The following is a 17,906-nucleotide window of genomic DNA, read 5'->3' as shown; positions in this document are numbered from 1 at the left end:
AAAAGGGGAAATCAACAGTAACACCATAACAGTATGGGACTTTAACACCCCTCTTTCACCAATGGACAGATCATACAAAATGAAAATGAATAAGGAAACACAAGCTTTAAATGACACATTAGACAAGATGGACTTAATTGATATTTATAGGACATTCCATCCCAAAACAACAGAATACACTTTCTTCTCAAGTGCTCATCGAACATTCTCCAGGATAGATCATATCTTGGGTCACAAATCAAGCCTCGGTAAATTTAAGAAAATTGAAATCGTATCAAGTATCTTTTCCGACCACAACGCTATGAGTCTAGACAGCAATTACAGGAAAAGATCTGTAAAACATACAAACACATGGAGGCTAAACCATACACTACTTAATAACGAAATGATCACTGAAGAAATCAAAGAGGAAATCAACAAAATACCTAGAAACAAATGACAATGGAGACATGACGACCCAAAACTATGGTACACAGCAAGAGCAGTTCTAAGAGGGAAGTTTATAGCAATACAATCCGACCTCAAGAAACAAGAAACATCTCAAATAAACAACCTAACCTTACACCTAAAGCAATTAGACAAACAAGAACAAAAAAAAACCCAAGTTAGCAGAAGGAAAGAAATCATAAAGATCAGATCAGAAATAAGTGAAAAAGAAATGAAGGAAACAATAGCAAAGATCAATAAAACTAAAAGCTGGTTCTTTGAGAAGATAAACAAAATTGATAAACCATTAGCCAGACTCATCAAGAAAAAAAAGAGAAGACTCAAATCAATAGAATTAGAAATGAAAAAGGAGAAGTAACAAGTGACACTGCAGAAATACAAAGGATCATGATGAGAGATTACTACAAGCACCTATATGCCAATAAAATGGACAACCTAGAAGAAATGGACAAATTCTTAGAAAAGCACAAACTTCTGAGACTGAACCAGGAAGAAATAGAAAATATAAACAGACCAATCACAAGCACTGAAATTGAAACTGTGATTAAAAATTTTCCAACAAACAGAAGCTCAGGACCAGATGGCTTCACAGATGAATTCTATCAAACATTTAAAGAAGACCTAACACCCATCCTTCTCAAACTCGTCCAACAAATTGCAGAGGAAGGAACACTCCCAAACTCATTCTATGAGGCCCCTTTCAGCCTGATACCAAAACCAGAGAAAGATACCACAAAAAAAGAAAATTACAGACCAATATCACTGATGAATTTAGATGCAAAAATCCTCAACAAAATACTAGCAAACAGAATCCAACAACAATTAAAAGGATCATACACAATGATCAAGTGGGATTTATCCCAGGGATGCAAGGATTCTTCAATATACCCATATCAATCAATGTGATATACCATATTCACAAATTGAAGGAGAAAAACCATATGATCATCTCAATAGATGCAGAAAAAAGCTTTTGACAAAATTCAACACCCATTTACGATAAAAACTCTCCAGAAAGTGGGCATAGAGGGAACCTACCTCAACATAATAAAAGCCACATATGTCAAACCCACAGCAAACATCATTCTCAATGGTGAAAAACTGAAAGCATTTCCTCTAAGATCAGGAACAAGACAAGGATGTCCACTCTCATCACTATTATTCAACACAGTTTTGGAAGTCCTAGCCACAGCAATCAGAGAAGAAAAAGATATAAAAGGAATACAAATTGGAAAAGAAGTAAAACTGGCACTGTCTGCAGATGACATGATACTATACACAGAGAATCCTAACGATGCCACCAGAAAACTACTAGAGCTAATCAATGAATTTGGTAAAGTTGCAGGATACAAAATTAAGGCACAGAAATCTCTTGCACTCCTATACACTAGCAATGAAAGATCAGAAAGAGAAATTAAGGAAACACTCTCATTTACCACTGCAACAAAAAGAGTAAAATACCTAGGAATAAACCTACCTAGGGAGACAAAAGACCTGTATGCAGAAAACTATAAGACTCTGTTGAAAGAAATTAAAGATGATACCAACAGATGGAGAGATATACTATGTTCTTGGATTGGAAGAGTCAACATTGTGGAAAAGACTACTACCCAAAGCAATCTACAGATTCAATGCAATCCCTATCAAATTACCATTGGCAATTTTTTACAGAACCAGAACAAAAAATTTTAAAATTTGTATGGAGACACAAAAGACCCCGAATAGTCAAAGCAGTCTTGAGGGAAAAAAACGGAGCTGGAGGAATCAGAATCCCTGACTTGAGACTATACTACAAAGCTACAGTAATCAAGACAATATGGTACTGGCACAAAAGCAGAAATATAGATCAATGGAACAGGATAGAAAGCACAGAGATAAACCCACGCACCTATGGTCAACTAATCTATGACAAAGAAGGTAAGGATATACAATGGAGAAAAGACAGTCTCTTTAATAAGTGGTGCTGGGAAAACTGTACAGCTACATAAAAAAGAATGAAATTAGAACACTCCCTAATACCATACACAAAAATAAACTCAAAATGGATTAGAGACCTAAATGTAAGACTGGACACTATAAAACTCTTAGAGGAAAACATAGGAAGAACACTCTTTGACATAAATCACAGCAAGATCTTTTTTGATCCACCTCCTAGAGTAATGGAAATAAAAACAAAAATAAACAAATGGGGGCTTCCCTGGTGGTGCAGTGGTTGAGAGTCTGCCTGCCGATGCAGGGGACACGGGTTCGTGCCCCAGTCTGGGAAGATCCCACATGCCGCGAAGCAGCTGGGCCCGTGAGCCATGGCCACTGAGCCTGTGCGTCTGGAGCCTGTGCTCCGCAATGGGAGAGGCCACAGCAGTGAGAGGCCCGCATACCGCAAAAAAATAATAATAATAATAAATAAATAAAATAAAATAAACAAGTGGGATCTTTCAAAGCTTTTGCAAAGCAAAGGAAACTACAAACAAAACGAAAAGACAACCCTCAGAATGGGGAAAAATATTGCAAACAAATCAAGGGATTAATCTCCAAAATATATAAATAGCTCATGCAGCTCAATATTAAAAAAAACTAACAACCCAATCAAAAAATGGGCAGAAGACCTAAATAGACATTTCTCCAAAGAGGACATACAGATGGCCAAGGAACACATGAAAAGCTGTTTAAAATCACTAATTATTAGAGAAATGCAAATCAAAACTACAATCAGGTATCACCTCACACCAGTTAGAATGGGCATCATCAGAAAATCTACAAACAACAAATGCTGGAGAGGGTGTGGAGAAAAGGGAATTCTCTTGCACTGTTGGTGGGAATGTAAATTGATACAGCCACTACAGAGAACAGTATGGAGGTTCCTTCAAAAACTAAAAACAGAATTACCATATGACCCAGCAATCCCACTACTGGGCATACACCCAGAGAAAACCACAATTCAAAAAGACACATGCACCCCAATGTTCACTGCAGCACTATTTACAATAGTCAGGTCATGGAAGCAACCTAAATGCCCATTGACAGACGAGTGGATAAAGATGTGGTACATATATACAATGGAATATTACTCATCCATAAAAAGGAATGAAATTGGGTCCTTTGTAGAGATGTGGATGAATCTAGAGACTGTCATACAGAGTGAAGTAAGTCAGAAAGAGAAAAACAAATATGGCATATTAACACATATATGTGGAACCTAGAAAAATGGCACCAATGAACTGGTCTGCAGGGCAGAAATAGAGACACAGATGTAGAGAACAAACATATGGACACCAAGGGGGGAAAGCAGTGTGGGGGGCGGGGCAGGGGCGTGTGCTGAACTTGGAGATTGGGATGGACATGTGTACACTGATGTGTATGAAATGGATGACTAATAAGAACCTGCTATATAAAAAAATAAATAAAATTCAAAAATATAGATAACTAACAAGGACTTACTGTATAGCACAGGGAACTATACTCAATATTTTGTAATAACCTATAAGGGAAAAGAACCTGAAAAAGTATATATATATATACATATATATATATATATATACACACACACACACACACATATATAAAACTGAATCAATATGCTGTATACCTAAAACACAATATTGTAAATCAACTATATGTCAGTTTTAAAAAATTGGAAAAAAAAACAAATATAAGAAGCCTATGTAACATATGGGCCTTATATAAAGGTATTAAAGGTAAACACAAAAACAAAAGTATAAACATCCCTAACTACCAAGAAAAAATTCAAAACATAAAAAGAAAAGGAAGGACCATGCAATAAATATGACATATCTGAGGCTGAACACATGAGTCATGCATCAGTAAGCCTGGATGGCTGAAGCCAATGAGCAAAAGAAGAAGATTTTCAAGTAGCTCACAAAGCAAAACCAACTCTATGCTATACGCAGAACTCACACTTAGACACTAAGCAATTCAGAAAATGAAAACAAATGGATGGCAAAGATTTTAGAGGTAAAGACAAACAAAAGAGAGCAAGAGTTGCAATCTTGATATATGACAAAGTAGAATTCAGACTCCACAGTATTAAGCAAGGCAAAGAAGGGCACAGTATAATGCAGAAGGCCATAGTTCACGACACTGTGACAGTTATGAGTATCTAGCGACAAAAGACTGGAGCAGCCCTCTTCACAAAGCAGAAACCACACATGATGAAGGCAGAAACAGAAATACACTAATACGAGGAGACTTCACACACCAGTCTCATTCCACAACCATTCCAAAGGTCAAAAAATAAATTTAGGGACCTCCCTGGCGGTCCAGTGGTTAAGACTTCGCCTTCCAATGCAGGGGGTGCTGGTTTGATCCCTGGTCGGGGAGCTGAGATCCCACAGGCCTTGGGGCCAAAAAACCAAAACGTAAAGCAGAAGCGGTATTGTAACAAATTCAATAAAGACTTTAAAACATGGTCCACATCAAAAAAAAATTCTAAAAAAATAAATAAATTTAAAAAGCTAACAACATAATGGATAGTGTGCAACTTATGACCATATGTCAAACTTTTCACTCTGATAATAAAAATTGTCATTTCAAGGGCATGCAGAGTATTCATGACAACTGACCATGTGCTAGATCACAGGAAAAACAAACACTTCAGTTCCATGAAGCAAAAATAATACAAATAATATTTTATGATAACAATTCCATCAAACTTGACATTAGTAGTAAGAAGTGCTTAAAGGCCCTTTTATCAAAAGAATTTAAATTTCTCTTGGGTCAAAGGGGAAATATAAGCCAAAATTGAGACTGTCTCAAAAATAATAACAAAAACACTATATATCAGAACATATGGGATACAATCACAGAAGTCACCAAATAAAAATTCATGGATTAAATACTTCTATCAATAAAATAAAAGGATGAAACTAAAATAACAATCAATTTAATAGTTAAAAAACAGTAACAAAGTAAACCAAAAAAGTGGAAGGATGGAAATTATGGCAAATAATCAATTAAAATAGGGTTCTTTAAAATGTTTTAAATAGGCAACTAATAAACAAATGAACCTAGGTGTAAAATAAACTGATTACCAAACAGAATTATTATTTAAAGTAATATTTGAGAACAGCTCTCTCTGACTGTATATCTAGTGGGATATATTCTAAGAACAAAAGGAACAGCAAAGCAGTTTTATACTTCACTCACAGGTTTAGTTTTAGAAGAACTATCGCTATTTACTTGTTAAACTATTTTTTATTATATTATGGGGGAAAACAAATAAGTAAATAATGTTTTAGCAACCAAAAGTTTTGGTGTTTAAGAAAAGCACTAAAAATGTAATCAAGCAGGACCCTATGGGGCCTTCCCAGGACAGAAACCACCCCCCACACACACCATGTCCTCCACCTTCCTCTTATTTGTAGAAAAACTTTAGCCTCCTAGGCCTTCCGAGAGTTCCAAAGAGCAAATTTAATCAGAGAAGTGAAAAAATGCAGAAACAAAGGAAAACAGTCAAGCAAGACAAAATAATAATAATTTAGCCATTAAACAAAGTCAAGGACCTTTAGTTCCTCCTCAAGGGCAATAGGTACTATTCTGAGCCACATCCTTTGAGCTGTTTTGCAGATACTGAAACCCCCCCCAGGTGGAAGAAGTTAACTGCATGGTGACCACAAGCCTGTAGACCCCAGACCAGTTGGAACCAGAAGGCTGAGGATGTTGACTTGCGATTACCTCATCAACAACCAATCAGACGAGCGTCCACGAGCTGATCAGGCACCCCACAACCCTCCCTCACCCTGTCTTTAAAAACCTGTCTTTAAAAGCCTTTAAAGGCTTTCAAGGAGTTCGGGCTTTTTGAGCATTAGCTGCCTGGACTCCTTGCTTGGCACCTGCAATAAACCCTGCACTTTTCTTCACCACAACCAGTGTCAGTAGACTGGCTTTACTGCACATGGGTGAGCAGACCCGAGTTTGGTTCAGTAACAAACATATAAAAGAAAAGCTAAGAAAAGAACAATATTAAATTTGAGTTTAAATATCATTTCATGTATGACAGTTAAAATAAATTACCAACAACAACAAAAAACGGGCAGAAATAGACATTTCCAAATAGACATTTTTCCAAAGAAGACATACAGATGGGCAACAGGCACATGAAAAAATGTTCAACATTGCTAATTATTAGAGAAATGCAAGTCAAAACTACAATGAGGTACCACCTCACACCAGTCAGAATGGCCATCATTAAAAAGTCTACAAATAACAAATGCTGGAGAGGGTGTGGAGAAAAGGGAACCCTCCTACACTGTTAATGGGAATGTAAGTTGATGCAGCCACTATGGAGAAGAGTATGGAGGTTCCTTCAATAACTAAAAATAGAATTACCATATGATAGAGCAATCCCACTCCTGGGCATATATCCAGACAAAACTATAACTCAAAAAGATACATGCACCCCTATGTTCACAGCAGACTATTCAAATAGCCAAGACATGGAAACAACCTAAATGTCCACTGACAGATGAACAGATAAAGAAGATGTGGTACATATATATACAATGAAATATTACTCCAGTGGAATATAACCTATAATTGAGAAGAATCTGAAAAAGAATATATATATATATACACGAATCCCTTTGCTGTACACCTGGAACTAACACAACATTGTAAATCAACTATACTTCAATAAAATAAATAAATAATACATTTCCAGCTACAGCCACTGAAAAGACTTAGAAGCAATGACAGACACCCCAGTAGCAATGAGCACACTTAGAATCCAAATCCTGTTTTCTAAAAACATTCCTCACTACAAGAATCAGTTCCTTGGAGAAATGATTCTTGGTCTAGTGCAGGGAAAGAACAAGATGAATGGCTTGGAACACCTTGTGCCAGAAAGCAAATAAATGCCCCAAAACTAAGGAAGTCACGTCAAATAATACAGGAGCCAACTTACCAAAGGCTCCCACTGGCCAAATTTTGGACAACTGACTGTTAAAAAAATAAAACTGATTAAATTTGACACTTTAAATAAATAAAATCCATGAGTCTCAAGAGAATGAGAAGACAAACCACAGACCAAGAGGAAGCATTTGCAAAACACGTATATGATAAAAAGACCTGTTATCCTAAATATATATATAATGCTTTTAGAACTCAACAATAAGAATATGAACAATCCAAGTAAAAAATGGGCAAAAGCCCTGAAAAGACACATCACCAAATAAGACACACAGATGCCAAATAAACCTATGAAAAGATGCTCCACAACATATGTCATCAGGGAAATGCAAATTAAAACAAGATACCACTGCATACCTATTAGAACTGTCAGAACACTGACAGCACCAAACGCTGGCGAGGATGTGGAGCAACAGGAACTCTTGTTCATTGCTGGTGGGAATGCAAAACGGTGCAGCCACTTCGGAGCACAATTTCGCAGTTTCTTACAAAACTAAACATACTCTTACCATATGATCTAACAAATGCACTCGTTGGTATTTACTCAAATGAAATGAAAACTTACATCCACACAAAAACCTGCACTTGGATGTTTATAGTGGCTTTATTCACAATTGCCAAAACTTGAAAGCAACCAAGATGTCCTTCAGTAGGTGAACAGGTAAACAGACTGTGGTGCATCCAGATGATGAAATATGATTCAGCACTAAAAAGCCCTGAAAGGACACGGAGGAACTTTAACTGCTTATTTCTAAGTGAAAGAAGCCAATCTGAAAGCTGCAATATGTACGATTCCAACTCCATGACATTCTGGAGGAGGCAAAACCATGGAGACAGTAAAAGGTCGGTGATTGCCAGAGGTTATGGAGGAGGAAGGGATGAACAGGTCAAGCACAGAGGATTTCTAGGAATCTTTAGGGTTAAGAGTGAACCCTGAACTATAGTCTCTGAGTGATAATGATGTGTCAATTGTAACAAATGTGCTACTCTGGTAGGAGACTTGATAGGAGGGGAGGCTGTGCATCTGTAGGAGAGGGGGTACACAGGAACTATTTGTACTTTCTGCTCAATTTTGCCTTGAACCTAAAACTGCTCTAAAAAATAAAAGCTATTTAAAATGAAAAAAAAAATCCATGAGTCCACTGTGACATGAAAAGAGAAAGAGAGAAGGAGAAAAGAGGCAGGGTAATAAAAGGAAAATTCCTCTTTATAGAACAATCTCAGAGAACAATTAGAACAAGTGATAAAATCAGAACCTCACCAATGTACCAATGACTCAGGAGAGAGCATCAGTGGATACTACTGGATGAAAGGTTGCTGGGCAACACCCAAGCCACCCCCATTCAGACTCCCTGAGTCCACTGAGCCTCAAGCAAGATCAATGAAAAGGCTGCCACACCTACTCACAGCAGCCAAACCACAGGACAAAGACAAGGAAGGAGGCTGCAAGTTAACCAGGCAAAGGCAGATGTACCGACAAGGAACAGCTGAACCAAAAGGTAACCTCTCACCATAATAAGAGAAGCCAGAATATTATGGGAAAATATCATAAAATATTGAAAGACAATAAAAAATGGGTATGTTTAATATATGTAAATTATACCTCAATAAAGTTACTTAAGAAATTAGAAAAAGTAAAAAAAGGAAAGTCTAAGATGAAACTGATGAATAAAATGATATATATCTGAGTAAAGCTAAACACACTGATCATATTAAAAAAAACAAAAAAATTGTGGGAGCTTAAAAACAGAGCTGCATGTAACTTGGATTTTCCAACTCATGTGTCAAGCACTACTCAAGGCCCCAGACACATGGAGATCCTGGCACATCCCTGACCCCGGCACTGGAGAAACGGGGGAGTCAGAATCCGAACACACAAAAGTGAAATGTCTGGCAGGAAATCTATTCTGAAGGCGCAGAATACAGCCACCTCACTGCAAGGTACTGTTCACCAGGAATGTAAGACAATGAATACCTTGAGGAGGAACTAGAGACAGTGCATACCTTGACACTTTCTGTATGTTTACGTTACACAACTAACAACTAAAAGAAGAGAAATACCATGTCTGTGTGTGTCTAGGGCCTATAAGAGAACAGCTTTCCCAGCAACCGAGTGCTGGTTACTATGAGGAGGTGGAATCTATATTCTGTTTGTTGTCCCAATATATAAATGGTATTTATGAGCTGTAGCAAAATGAGCACAGTAAAAGGTCTTAATATGGTATAATATTTTGAAAATTAAGACTCTAACTACCACTTGGAACCTAAAATTGTCCTTAAGGGAAAATAAATATGTTCTAGGTTTCAAAGAGCCAGCTAAATGAAAAAACGTCTGGATTACAATGGGAGACTACTTAGAATCGGGAATATATCTTTACAGTAAATGGAAACAAAGGCAAAGAAAGGCTTTCAACAGGTTCTCCTAATGTGGTCCTTTGAGTTTTACCTTAGGACTTGACTGACAGGACTGTCAGTGGCTTGACTGACATGACTTCCTTTTTTTTTTAAAGATTTTTATTAGCTTTTGGTTTTATCTTTCTACTTTTTAATTAATTAATTAATTTTTGCCTGTGTTGGGTCTTCGTTGCTGCGCATGGGCTTTCTCTAGTTGCGGTGAGCGGGGGCTACTCTTAGTTGCGGTGCACGGGCTTCTCATTGCGGTGGCTTCTCTTGCTGCAGAGCATGGGCTCTAGGCGCCCGGGCTTCAGTAGTTGTGGCACATGGGCTCAGTAGTTGTGGCTCATGGGCTCTAGAGCGCAGGCTCAGCAGTTGTGGCACACGGGCTTAGTTGCTCCGCGCCATGTGAGATCTTCCTGGACCAGGGCTCGAACCCATGTCCCCTGCATTGGCAGGCGGATTCCCAACCACCGAGCCACCAGGGAAGCCCTGACATGACTTCTGCGTGTCTGGAAAAACTATTCTATCTTCAGGCTGCAGTCTCTAGCTTTAAACACAGTCAGTCCTGAACTGTTCTTAGCATGATTTTAACTACTTTAAAATAGAAGTTTCCAGTAAAAAAATTTGCAAGATACTGACATTATTTTAAAATATACACAGTGACTACTGAAACAGTATCTACAGTTACTATTATAAAAACAGTAAAAAGCTTCAGAACGAATAAAGATTTCTTAATTCTCAGATACATTCAAGTACACTGCCACATGGAGCACCTCTTACCCACTCTCCTTCATGTCCAAGTCATCAAACATCTGAATGAGGGAGACAGCGACTTCATAGATGTCCTTGGTTACCACTGGCTCCTCCAAGAGGTGAGGAGAAAGCTAGAAAGAGGAAGAGGAAAAGCCAAAACAGGATCACCAAGGAAACTCGTGTTGGATGGGTGACCCGCGAGTTTACCACCGTAACAAATACCCCGAACCAACATGGCATCGTTTGCAGCCAGTATCTGGTGAATGCTAAGCGTCAAGCCCTTCTCAAGGCCCCGACACTCACGGCACGCACGTCGCGGGAGCAACGGAGGAGTCAGGGTCCACACGTAAAGAAGTGAGACCTCTGGTGGGAAATCTATTCCGAAAACAAAGGAAAAGTTGCTCCCAATGCCGGTGGAGCCAGGAAGAGCTTCTGGTCAGAGGCAGTGCTCATGCCCTCGACCTCAGAGCGCCTGAGGGCTGCAACAGCATCATGTGGAAAGTAGCCCTAAAAATCACAAGTACTGGGAGAAGGCAACAGCCTGTCTGTATCTGCCAATTTACAGTAATAATATAACCATGTCATATTATAGCTACCAAGCTTTTTGAGGGGGTCCCTAGACTGCTTTTAATTGTGTATTAAAACAAAGCCACATGGAGGCCAGTTCCTTTAAACTTGCCCTTCAGGTGCTTCTCTGGAACACTGGGGTTCAACCACATCCACAGACTCCCTGGTGGGGTTAGAATTACCAGTCTGAGCTGAGAGTGTTCAGAGGACCAAGGCCATCACTGCATATCTCTCCAGAATATCCAGCATTAGGTTATGTCATTGTTGCCATAAAATCTATTTCATAGCCATACTGAGTTTTTTCACCAAGAATATTTTTGTTTATTTTGTTTATTTAATAATTTTACTTATCAAGTTGTGTATGAAAGACACAACATTTGATTTTGTGAAAAACAGATCAGAAGACTTCAGGAGAAACTCCTTTTCCAATTTTTACTTAGAGTAAATTAAGTCAGCTAGTATTCAAATAATCCATGTTTCATTAAAATTACAATTCTACTAATATAAATATGACAAATTGACTCTTATTTAATCAATAATTTTGAATAAGCATTCTTGACGTTCAACCTTTAAATAATTTGCTACTTTACCCAAACAATAACCAGTATTTACCATAACACAACCAGACAAAAAAGAAATAGAAGAAAAGGTATACTTTTCACAAACTCCAACAGTAGATTCAAATCCATCTAGAATTGTTTTCCTACAAACAGGTTGTGGGAAAAGCATGACATCAGTTCACAAGTGATTTCACTGAGTTCTAGAATCCAAGCCTAGAGAATATTTTTTGAACACACTGCTAAGATACCAAACATAGCCCTGCTTTCTCCAAGCCAGCCTTGACACAGGTGACAAAGGACATACACTAGTCACAGCCCACCCATCGACCTGTTGAACCCATCCCCTTCTGTTTGCGGAGAGGAAACCAGGAGGAGGCACGACAGACAAGCCTCCGCATTCCCGGAGAGCACGGTGTGGGCAGGCAGTGGAGTGAAGTGCACTGCAGAGGGCATGCTCAGTCAGGAGCGGGACTGTGGAGGGAAGCGCTGCTATTCACAGAGGCGGGGCCAGGGTGGCTCCAGTCAGCCCACCCACCGGTGCCCAGTGTTCAGCGACCATGATGTTTCTGTTCCAAGCTGAGGCCCTGGAGCCCTGCCTGTCTGCCTCCATCCCAGTCGGCCTCGCCCAGGCCAACCAGCCTGTCCGGGAAGCAACCCGTCCCACACCATCCTCCCAATTCCCCTTCAAATGGATTACAGCAAAACCAAGCAGAATTATAGAACGGTGATGCTCTAGGGTGGTGGAGTGTGCTCCAAAAAGAACCCACGGGGAGGCCTGGGGAGTGGGCCATGCGCTGCTGCTGGACCAGGCTGCAGATCACGGGGGGCCACAATTTATCCCAGTTCGCGATTACATTTTATGTCCTTTCCTACGGGCAGGTTTTGTGAGGGTTTTTTGGCAATTAAAAAAAAAGTTGAAAATGAAGCATGAAAAGGGCTCTTCAAAGAACACTGAAAGTAACAGCCAGAGTTGGTAACAGAAAGACCAGGAGGGCATCATGGGACCCAGGGGAATGGTGAGTTTCAAGAAAATCAAAGTGGCCAACAGGGTCAAATATTAGAGAGAGCTCAGGGGGTGCAGGGCCGAGTGCTCTGGCCCTCACGAGGTGGTTACCTGTGACACTGGGGGGTGCAGGCTTGGCGGAGAGGCGGCAGTGAGTGGGGGGAGGGGGGCAACTAAGCCCGTGCACCACAACTACTGAACCTGCGCTCTAGAGCCTGCGAGCCACAACTACTGAGCCCGTGTGCCACAACTACCGAAGCCCACACGCCTAGAGCCCGTGCTCCGGAACAAGAGGAGCCACTGCAGTGAGAAGCCCATGCACTGCAACGGAGAGTAGCCCCGCTCGCCGCAGCTAAAGCCCACGTGCAGCAACTAAGACCCAATGCAGCCAAAAATAAATAAACTAATTAATTTTTTTAAAAAAATTAAAAGCTGGGAGAAAAAAAAAGAAGTGCTACATTCTAATGGCCATCACTGGCCTCCCTCTGACATGATTAGATTTGACAAAATACATCTTCTAATGAGGTGAACCCTAGTCAGCCAACTCATTGTAGTAGAGACTGCTTACTTTAACATTACAGATTTTTTTTTTTTTTTGGCCGAGCTGCGCGGCATGCAGGATCTTAGTTCCCCAACCAGGGATCAAACCCATGTCCCCTACATTGGGAGCCCAGAGTCTTAACCACTGGACCGCCAGGGAAGTCCCTACAAATGTTTTTAATAAAAGTCAAACTCTTATATAGAGCAATTTGGCAACATGCATCAAAATTCTAAATGCACACATCCTCTGACCCACTTCCAGGAAGGCACAACCTACACAGGGGTCCTCGAAAGAGGTGTTTTACTCCCATCCCAGGGATGCCCAGAAACATTTTTGGTTGTCACAGGGGGGTGGGGATGGGAAGGAGCCCTACTTGCATCTGGTGGGTCAAGGCCAGCAGAGCTATTAAATATCAAGTATCCTACAATGCACAGGACAGCCCCCGCCATACAGAATTACCTGGCCCAAAATATCAACTGTGCTGAGGCTAAGAAACCCTGGCCTACAAGATATACCTTCACATGCACAAAGATGTTCTCTTTAGCACTGTTTTTAATAAGAAAAGATAAGAAACACTGGAGATTAGTTAAATAAAGAATAATCTTTACTACATGCACCCCAACGTTCATAGCAGCACTATTCACAATAGCCAAGGCATAGAAGCAACCTAAATGTCCATCGACAGATGAACAGGTAAAGAAGATGTGGTACATATACACAATGGCATACTACTCAGCCATAGAAAAGAATGAAATAATGCCATTTGCAGCAACATGGATGGACCTAGAGATTATCATACTAAGTGAAGTAAGTCAGACAGAGAAAGACAAATACCATATGATATCTCTTACATGTGGAATCTAAAATATGATACAAATGAACTTATTTGCAAAAAGACTCAGCGACATAGAAAACAAACTTCTGGTTATGAAAGGGGAAAAGGGGTGGGGGAGAGATAAATTAGGAGTTTGGGATTAGCAGATACCAGCTACTACATATAAAATACATAAACAGTTAAGGTCCTACTGTATAGCACAGGGAACTATATTCAAGACCCTGTAATAAGCCATAATGGAAAAGAATATGAAAAAGAATATATATACACACTATATATATATATAACCAAATCACTTTGTACACCAGAAACTAACACAACATTGTAAATCAACCATACTTCAATTTTAAAAAAAGAATAATATTTATATTCACATAAAAGAATGTTATGTAGCTCTAAAAAGGGAATGAAGAAACTATATGACATGTAAAAAATGTGAAAAGGTAAGTGAAAAAAAAACAAGATGCACATAGAATGCTATCATTCTGTAAAAAAGAGAAAGAATACATCCATATTTGCTTGTAAATATGGAAAGATCCAGAGAAATTAATGACAATAATTTAGTGGGGGAACTGGGCAGACAATGGACAGGAGTAGGAAGGAGATATTTTATACCTGCATATACTCTTCGATCTTCAAATCCTATAAATGTATTACCCACGTGAAAACAACTGTAAATCAACTGCAACTTTTCATAAGAATACGTTATCACACACTGTTCCCACAATGCAATCCTTCTTCAGTTTAGAGCAATACAACTTACATTAGAAAATTTAATTTAACAGAAATAAAATTACCTCCTACCCTCAGCTGAATCTGCAATTTTGTAGCTGACCAAAAGCTGACATTTTTTTCTTCAACATCAATAAAGTACAAAAGCAGTTTGAATAAATTTCACCGGGACACACAGAGTGCTTATCATGCTCACATTTATGACAACAAACCCCGGAGCTTCCTTCCTCTTATTCTTCTCCAGCCCCATCCCACACCATCTCTCTGCTCCAATTTTAAGCTCCAAAAGAGCCTTGCAATTGTAGCTAATAAATGCAGGTGTGATCAAATACAGAAGTACATTCACTGTAAAAGAAACAATGCGTTCCAACATACCCTGCTATGATGAACGTGCTCCAAATCATTAAGATAATACTCCTCAACTGCATAGGGCTTTCCTTCCACTTCAAAAATATAAGCAGGGTTCACCTTGTTCTGAAGAGGAACAGCAAAGTAATCTGCAAACTCTTTACAGTTGATGGTGGCTGACATCAGGACTACCTACAGAGTAAGAAAAACCATTAAAACAGACAAAATGATGATGATAATAATAACTGAAATGAAATACTTTTACAATTCTAGGCTTGTCTTCTGTTTTAATAATTTTCAAAACTTTAACTGAATACTTCAATTTGATCTCCAGTGTAATTCAAATTATTACAATTTAAAGAATGCTCAGAGATGCCAACTTTTAAATTTCTCTTCAATTGCTTTATCAAGTGAGAAACTACATTTCTCCAATTATGCTAAATTACAACCATTAACCTAAAAGGACACTTTGCATCAGAAAGCTAACTTAAGGGCTTCCCTGATGGTGCAGTGGTTAAGAATCCGCCTGCCAATGCAGGGGACACAGGTTCGAGCCCTGGTCCAGGAAGATCCCACATGCCGTGGAGCAACTAAACCCGTGCGCCACAACTACTGAGCCTGCGCTCTAGAGCCCGTGAGCCACAGCTACTGAGCCCACGTGCCACAACTACTGAAGCCTGCACACGTAGAGCCCGTGCTCCACAGCAAGAGAAGCCACTGCAATGAGAAGCCCATGCACCGCAACAAAGAGTAGCCCCCGCTCGCCACAACTAGAGAAAGCCCGCGTGCAGCAACGAAGACCCAACGCAGCCGAAAATAAAATAAATAAAATAATTTATTAAAAAAAAAAAAAAAGCTACAGCTAAAAAAAAAAAAAAGAAAGCTAACTTAAGACAGAATAAGCTACTAGATGTTATGCTCCAGAAAAATGAGGGCGTAAAAAGCACCAAAGAGAGGGCTTCCCTGGTGACGCAGTGATTAAGAATCTGCTTGCCAATGTAGGAGACACGGGTTCGAGCCCTGGTCCGGGAAGATCCCACATGCCACAGAGCAACGAATCCCATGTGCCACAACAAAGCCTGCGCTCTGGAGCCTGCAAGCCACAACTACTGAACCCATGAGCCACAACTACTGAGCCCACATGCCACAACTACTGAAGCCCACATGCCTAGAGCCTGTGCTCCGCAACAAGAGAAGCCACTGCAATGAGAAGACGGCACACCGCAACAAAGAGTAACCCCCGCTTGCTGCAACTAGAAAAAGCCCACGCGCAGCAACAAAGACCCAACGCAGACAAAAATAAATAAATAAAATAAATAAATTTATTAAAAATATAAAAAAGCTCTTTTAAAAAAAAGGCACGAAAGAGGAAGAAAAGGGGCCCATAAAACCTTGACTCTAAGCCGAGAAACTGGAGAAGCCCCAGGACGGCCGCTGTGCAGCAGCCCAGGGGAACCAGTCCAGACCAAGTGGGACAGCAGAGGCCCAGGGACTCACCACAGGTTTCAGTTTTGCCAAAAAGCAAATATGGGATGACATCCTTAAGAAACTCAGCCATGAATACCAGAGGCAGCATCCACAGCCCATCAGCTGTGCCCTGGAGAAGGTGGCAGCGTTACAAAGGGTCTGTGCCATCCACCAGTCTCCAAAATGCTAAGCAGGAGGTAAACACAGCTATCTGCTGACCACTGACTACCTACTACGTTTCTGAAGTGTAAATCTTAGCAGAAAAGTAAAAACTTTACACAGGTATTATTAATACACTTACTGGGTAAACAAAATGTCGGCATTTTCCCAGCTAATGTTAGATACAAGAGGTCAAAGTCCTGCTGACCAGAACTCACTGAGACAAGATGCTTGTGGTTAGAAGGCAGGCTCTGAGAAACCACTTGGGGTGTAAGAGTGGCCCCCAAGGGGCACACCCATTGCAGCAGATGTTCTCTAAACCACCTACCAAGGAACAGTGAGGCTAACGAACTGCAAGGCTTTTGTTCTACTGAGGCAGCAGGCGACGAGAAGGTCAAATCTGGACTGCTCAAAGCTACGAGGTTCCGTGCTGCCACCAACTTCCCTGTCGTGCGCCCTCCCCCAAGCAGCTCTCAGCCTCTCCTCCAGACAGACCATTCAACAGCCTGCCCAAGACACCTGCTTGTCCAGGGTGGCCTGGGCTGAGTCTGGTCAGCCAGCGGTGACAGCAGGGTCAGCAGGCTGGGGGATGGCACAAAGCCAGGGACCTCTAAAGGTTTGGGTGGGGAGCGGAGGGGGGGACTGGAAGGCCCATCTGCCCGTGCTCCTGCATCTAAGTCTCTGACAGCCACTCTCTTTCTAAAAAGTAAGAAAAAAGGAATTTTGGGGCTTCCCTCGTGGCGCAGTGGTTAAGAATCCGCCTGCCAATGCAGGGGACACGGGTTCGAGCCCTGGTCCGGGAAGATCCCACATGCCGTGAAGCAACTAAACCCATGTGCCACAACTACTGAGCCTGTGCTCTAGAGCCTGCAAGTCACAACTACTGAGCCCATGAGCCACAACTACTGAAGCCCATGCACCTAGAGCCCGTGCTCCACAACAAGAAAAGCCACTGCAATGAGAAGCCCGCGCACCACAACGAAGAATAGCCCCTGCTCACCACAACTAGAGAAAGCCCACGTGCAGCAACAAAGACCCAACGCAGGCAAAAATAAATAAATTTATTAAAAAAAAAAAAGAAAGGTCCAGATTCTGGGGACTTCCTTGGCAGTCCAGTGGTTAAGACTCCACATTTCCTATGCAGGGGGCATGGGTTCAATCCCTGGTCAGGAA

General features: G+C 40.6%; 1 protein-coding gene and 1 long non-coding RNA gene across 3 annotated transcripts in view; one reads left to right on the top strand and one right to left on the bottom strand.

Annotated features, from left to right (window-relative positions):
• The window catches only part of LOC125963659 (uncharacterized), a 239,044-nt gene that overhangs the window by 41,425 nt on the left and 179,713 nt on the right, over positions 1-17,906 (top strand). The gene's annotated exons all lie outside the window — the stretch shown is intronic.
• The window catches only part of TDRD9 (tudor domain containing 9), a 106,355-nt gene that overhangs the window by 57,132 nt on the left and 31,317 nt on the right, over positions 1-17,906 (bottom strand). The window contains exons 7-8 of the mRNA XM_033421290.2: positions 15,135-15,299; positions 10,549-10,652 (exon numbers count right to left, since the gene is read on the bottom strand). Of these exons, the coding sequence (XP_033277181.1) occupies positions 10,549-10,652; positions 15,135-15,299 (269 nt within the window). The remainder of the gene's footprint in view (positions 1-10,548; positions 10,653-15,134; positions 15,300-17,906) is intronic.

The sequence above is a fragment of the Orcinus orca genome, chromosome 2 (assembly GCF_937001465.1).
Source record: "Orcinus orca chromosome 2, mOrcOrc1.1, whole genome shotgun sequence".
Classification (NCBI taxonomy): domain Eukaryota; kingdom Metazoa; phylum Chordata; class Mammalia; order Artiodactyla; family Delphinidae; genus Orcinus; species Orcinus orca.
This window is presented reverse-complemented; position numbering and strand designations above follow the sequence as displayed.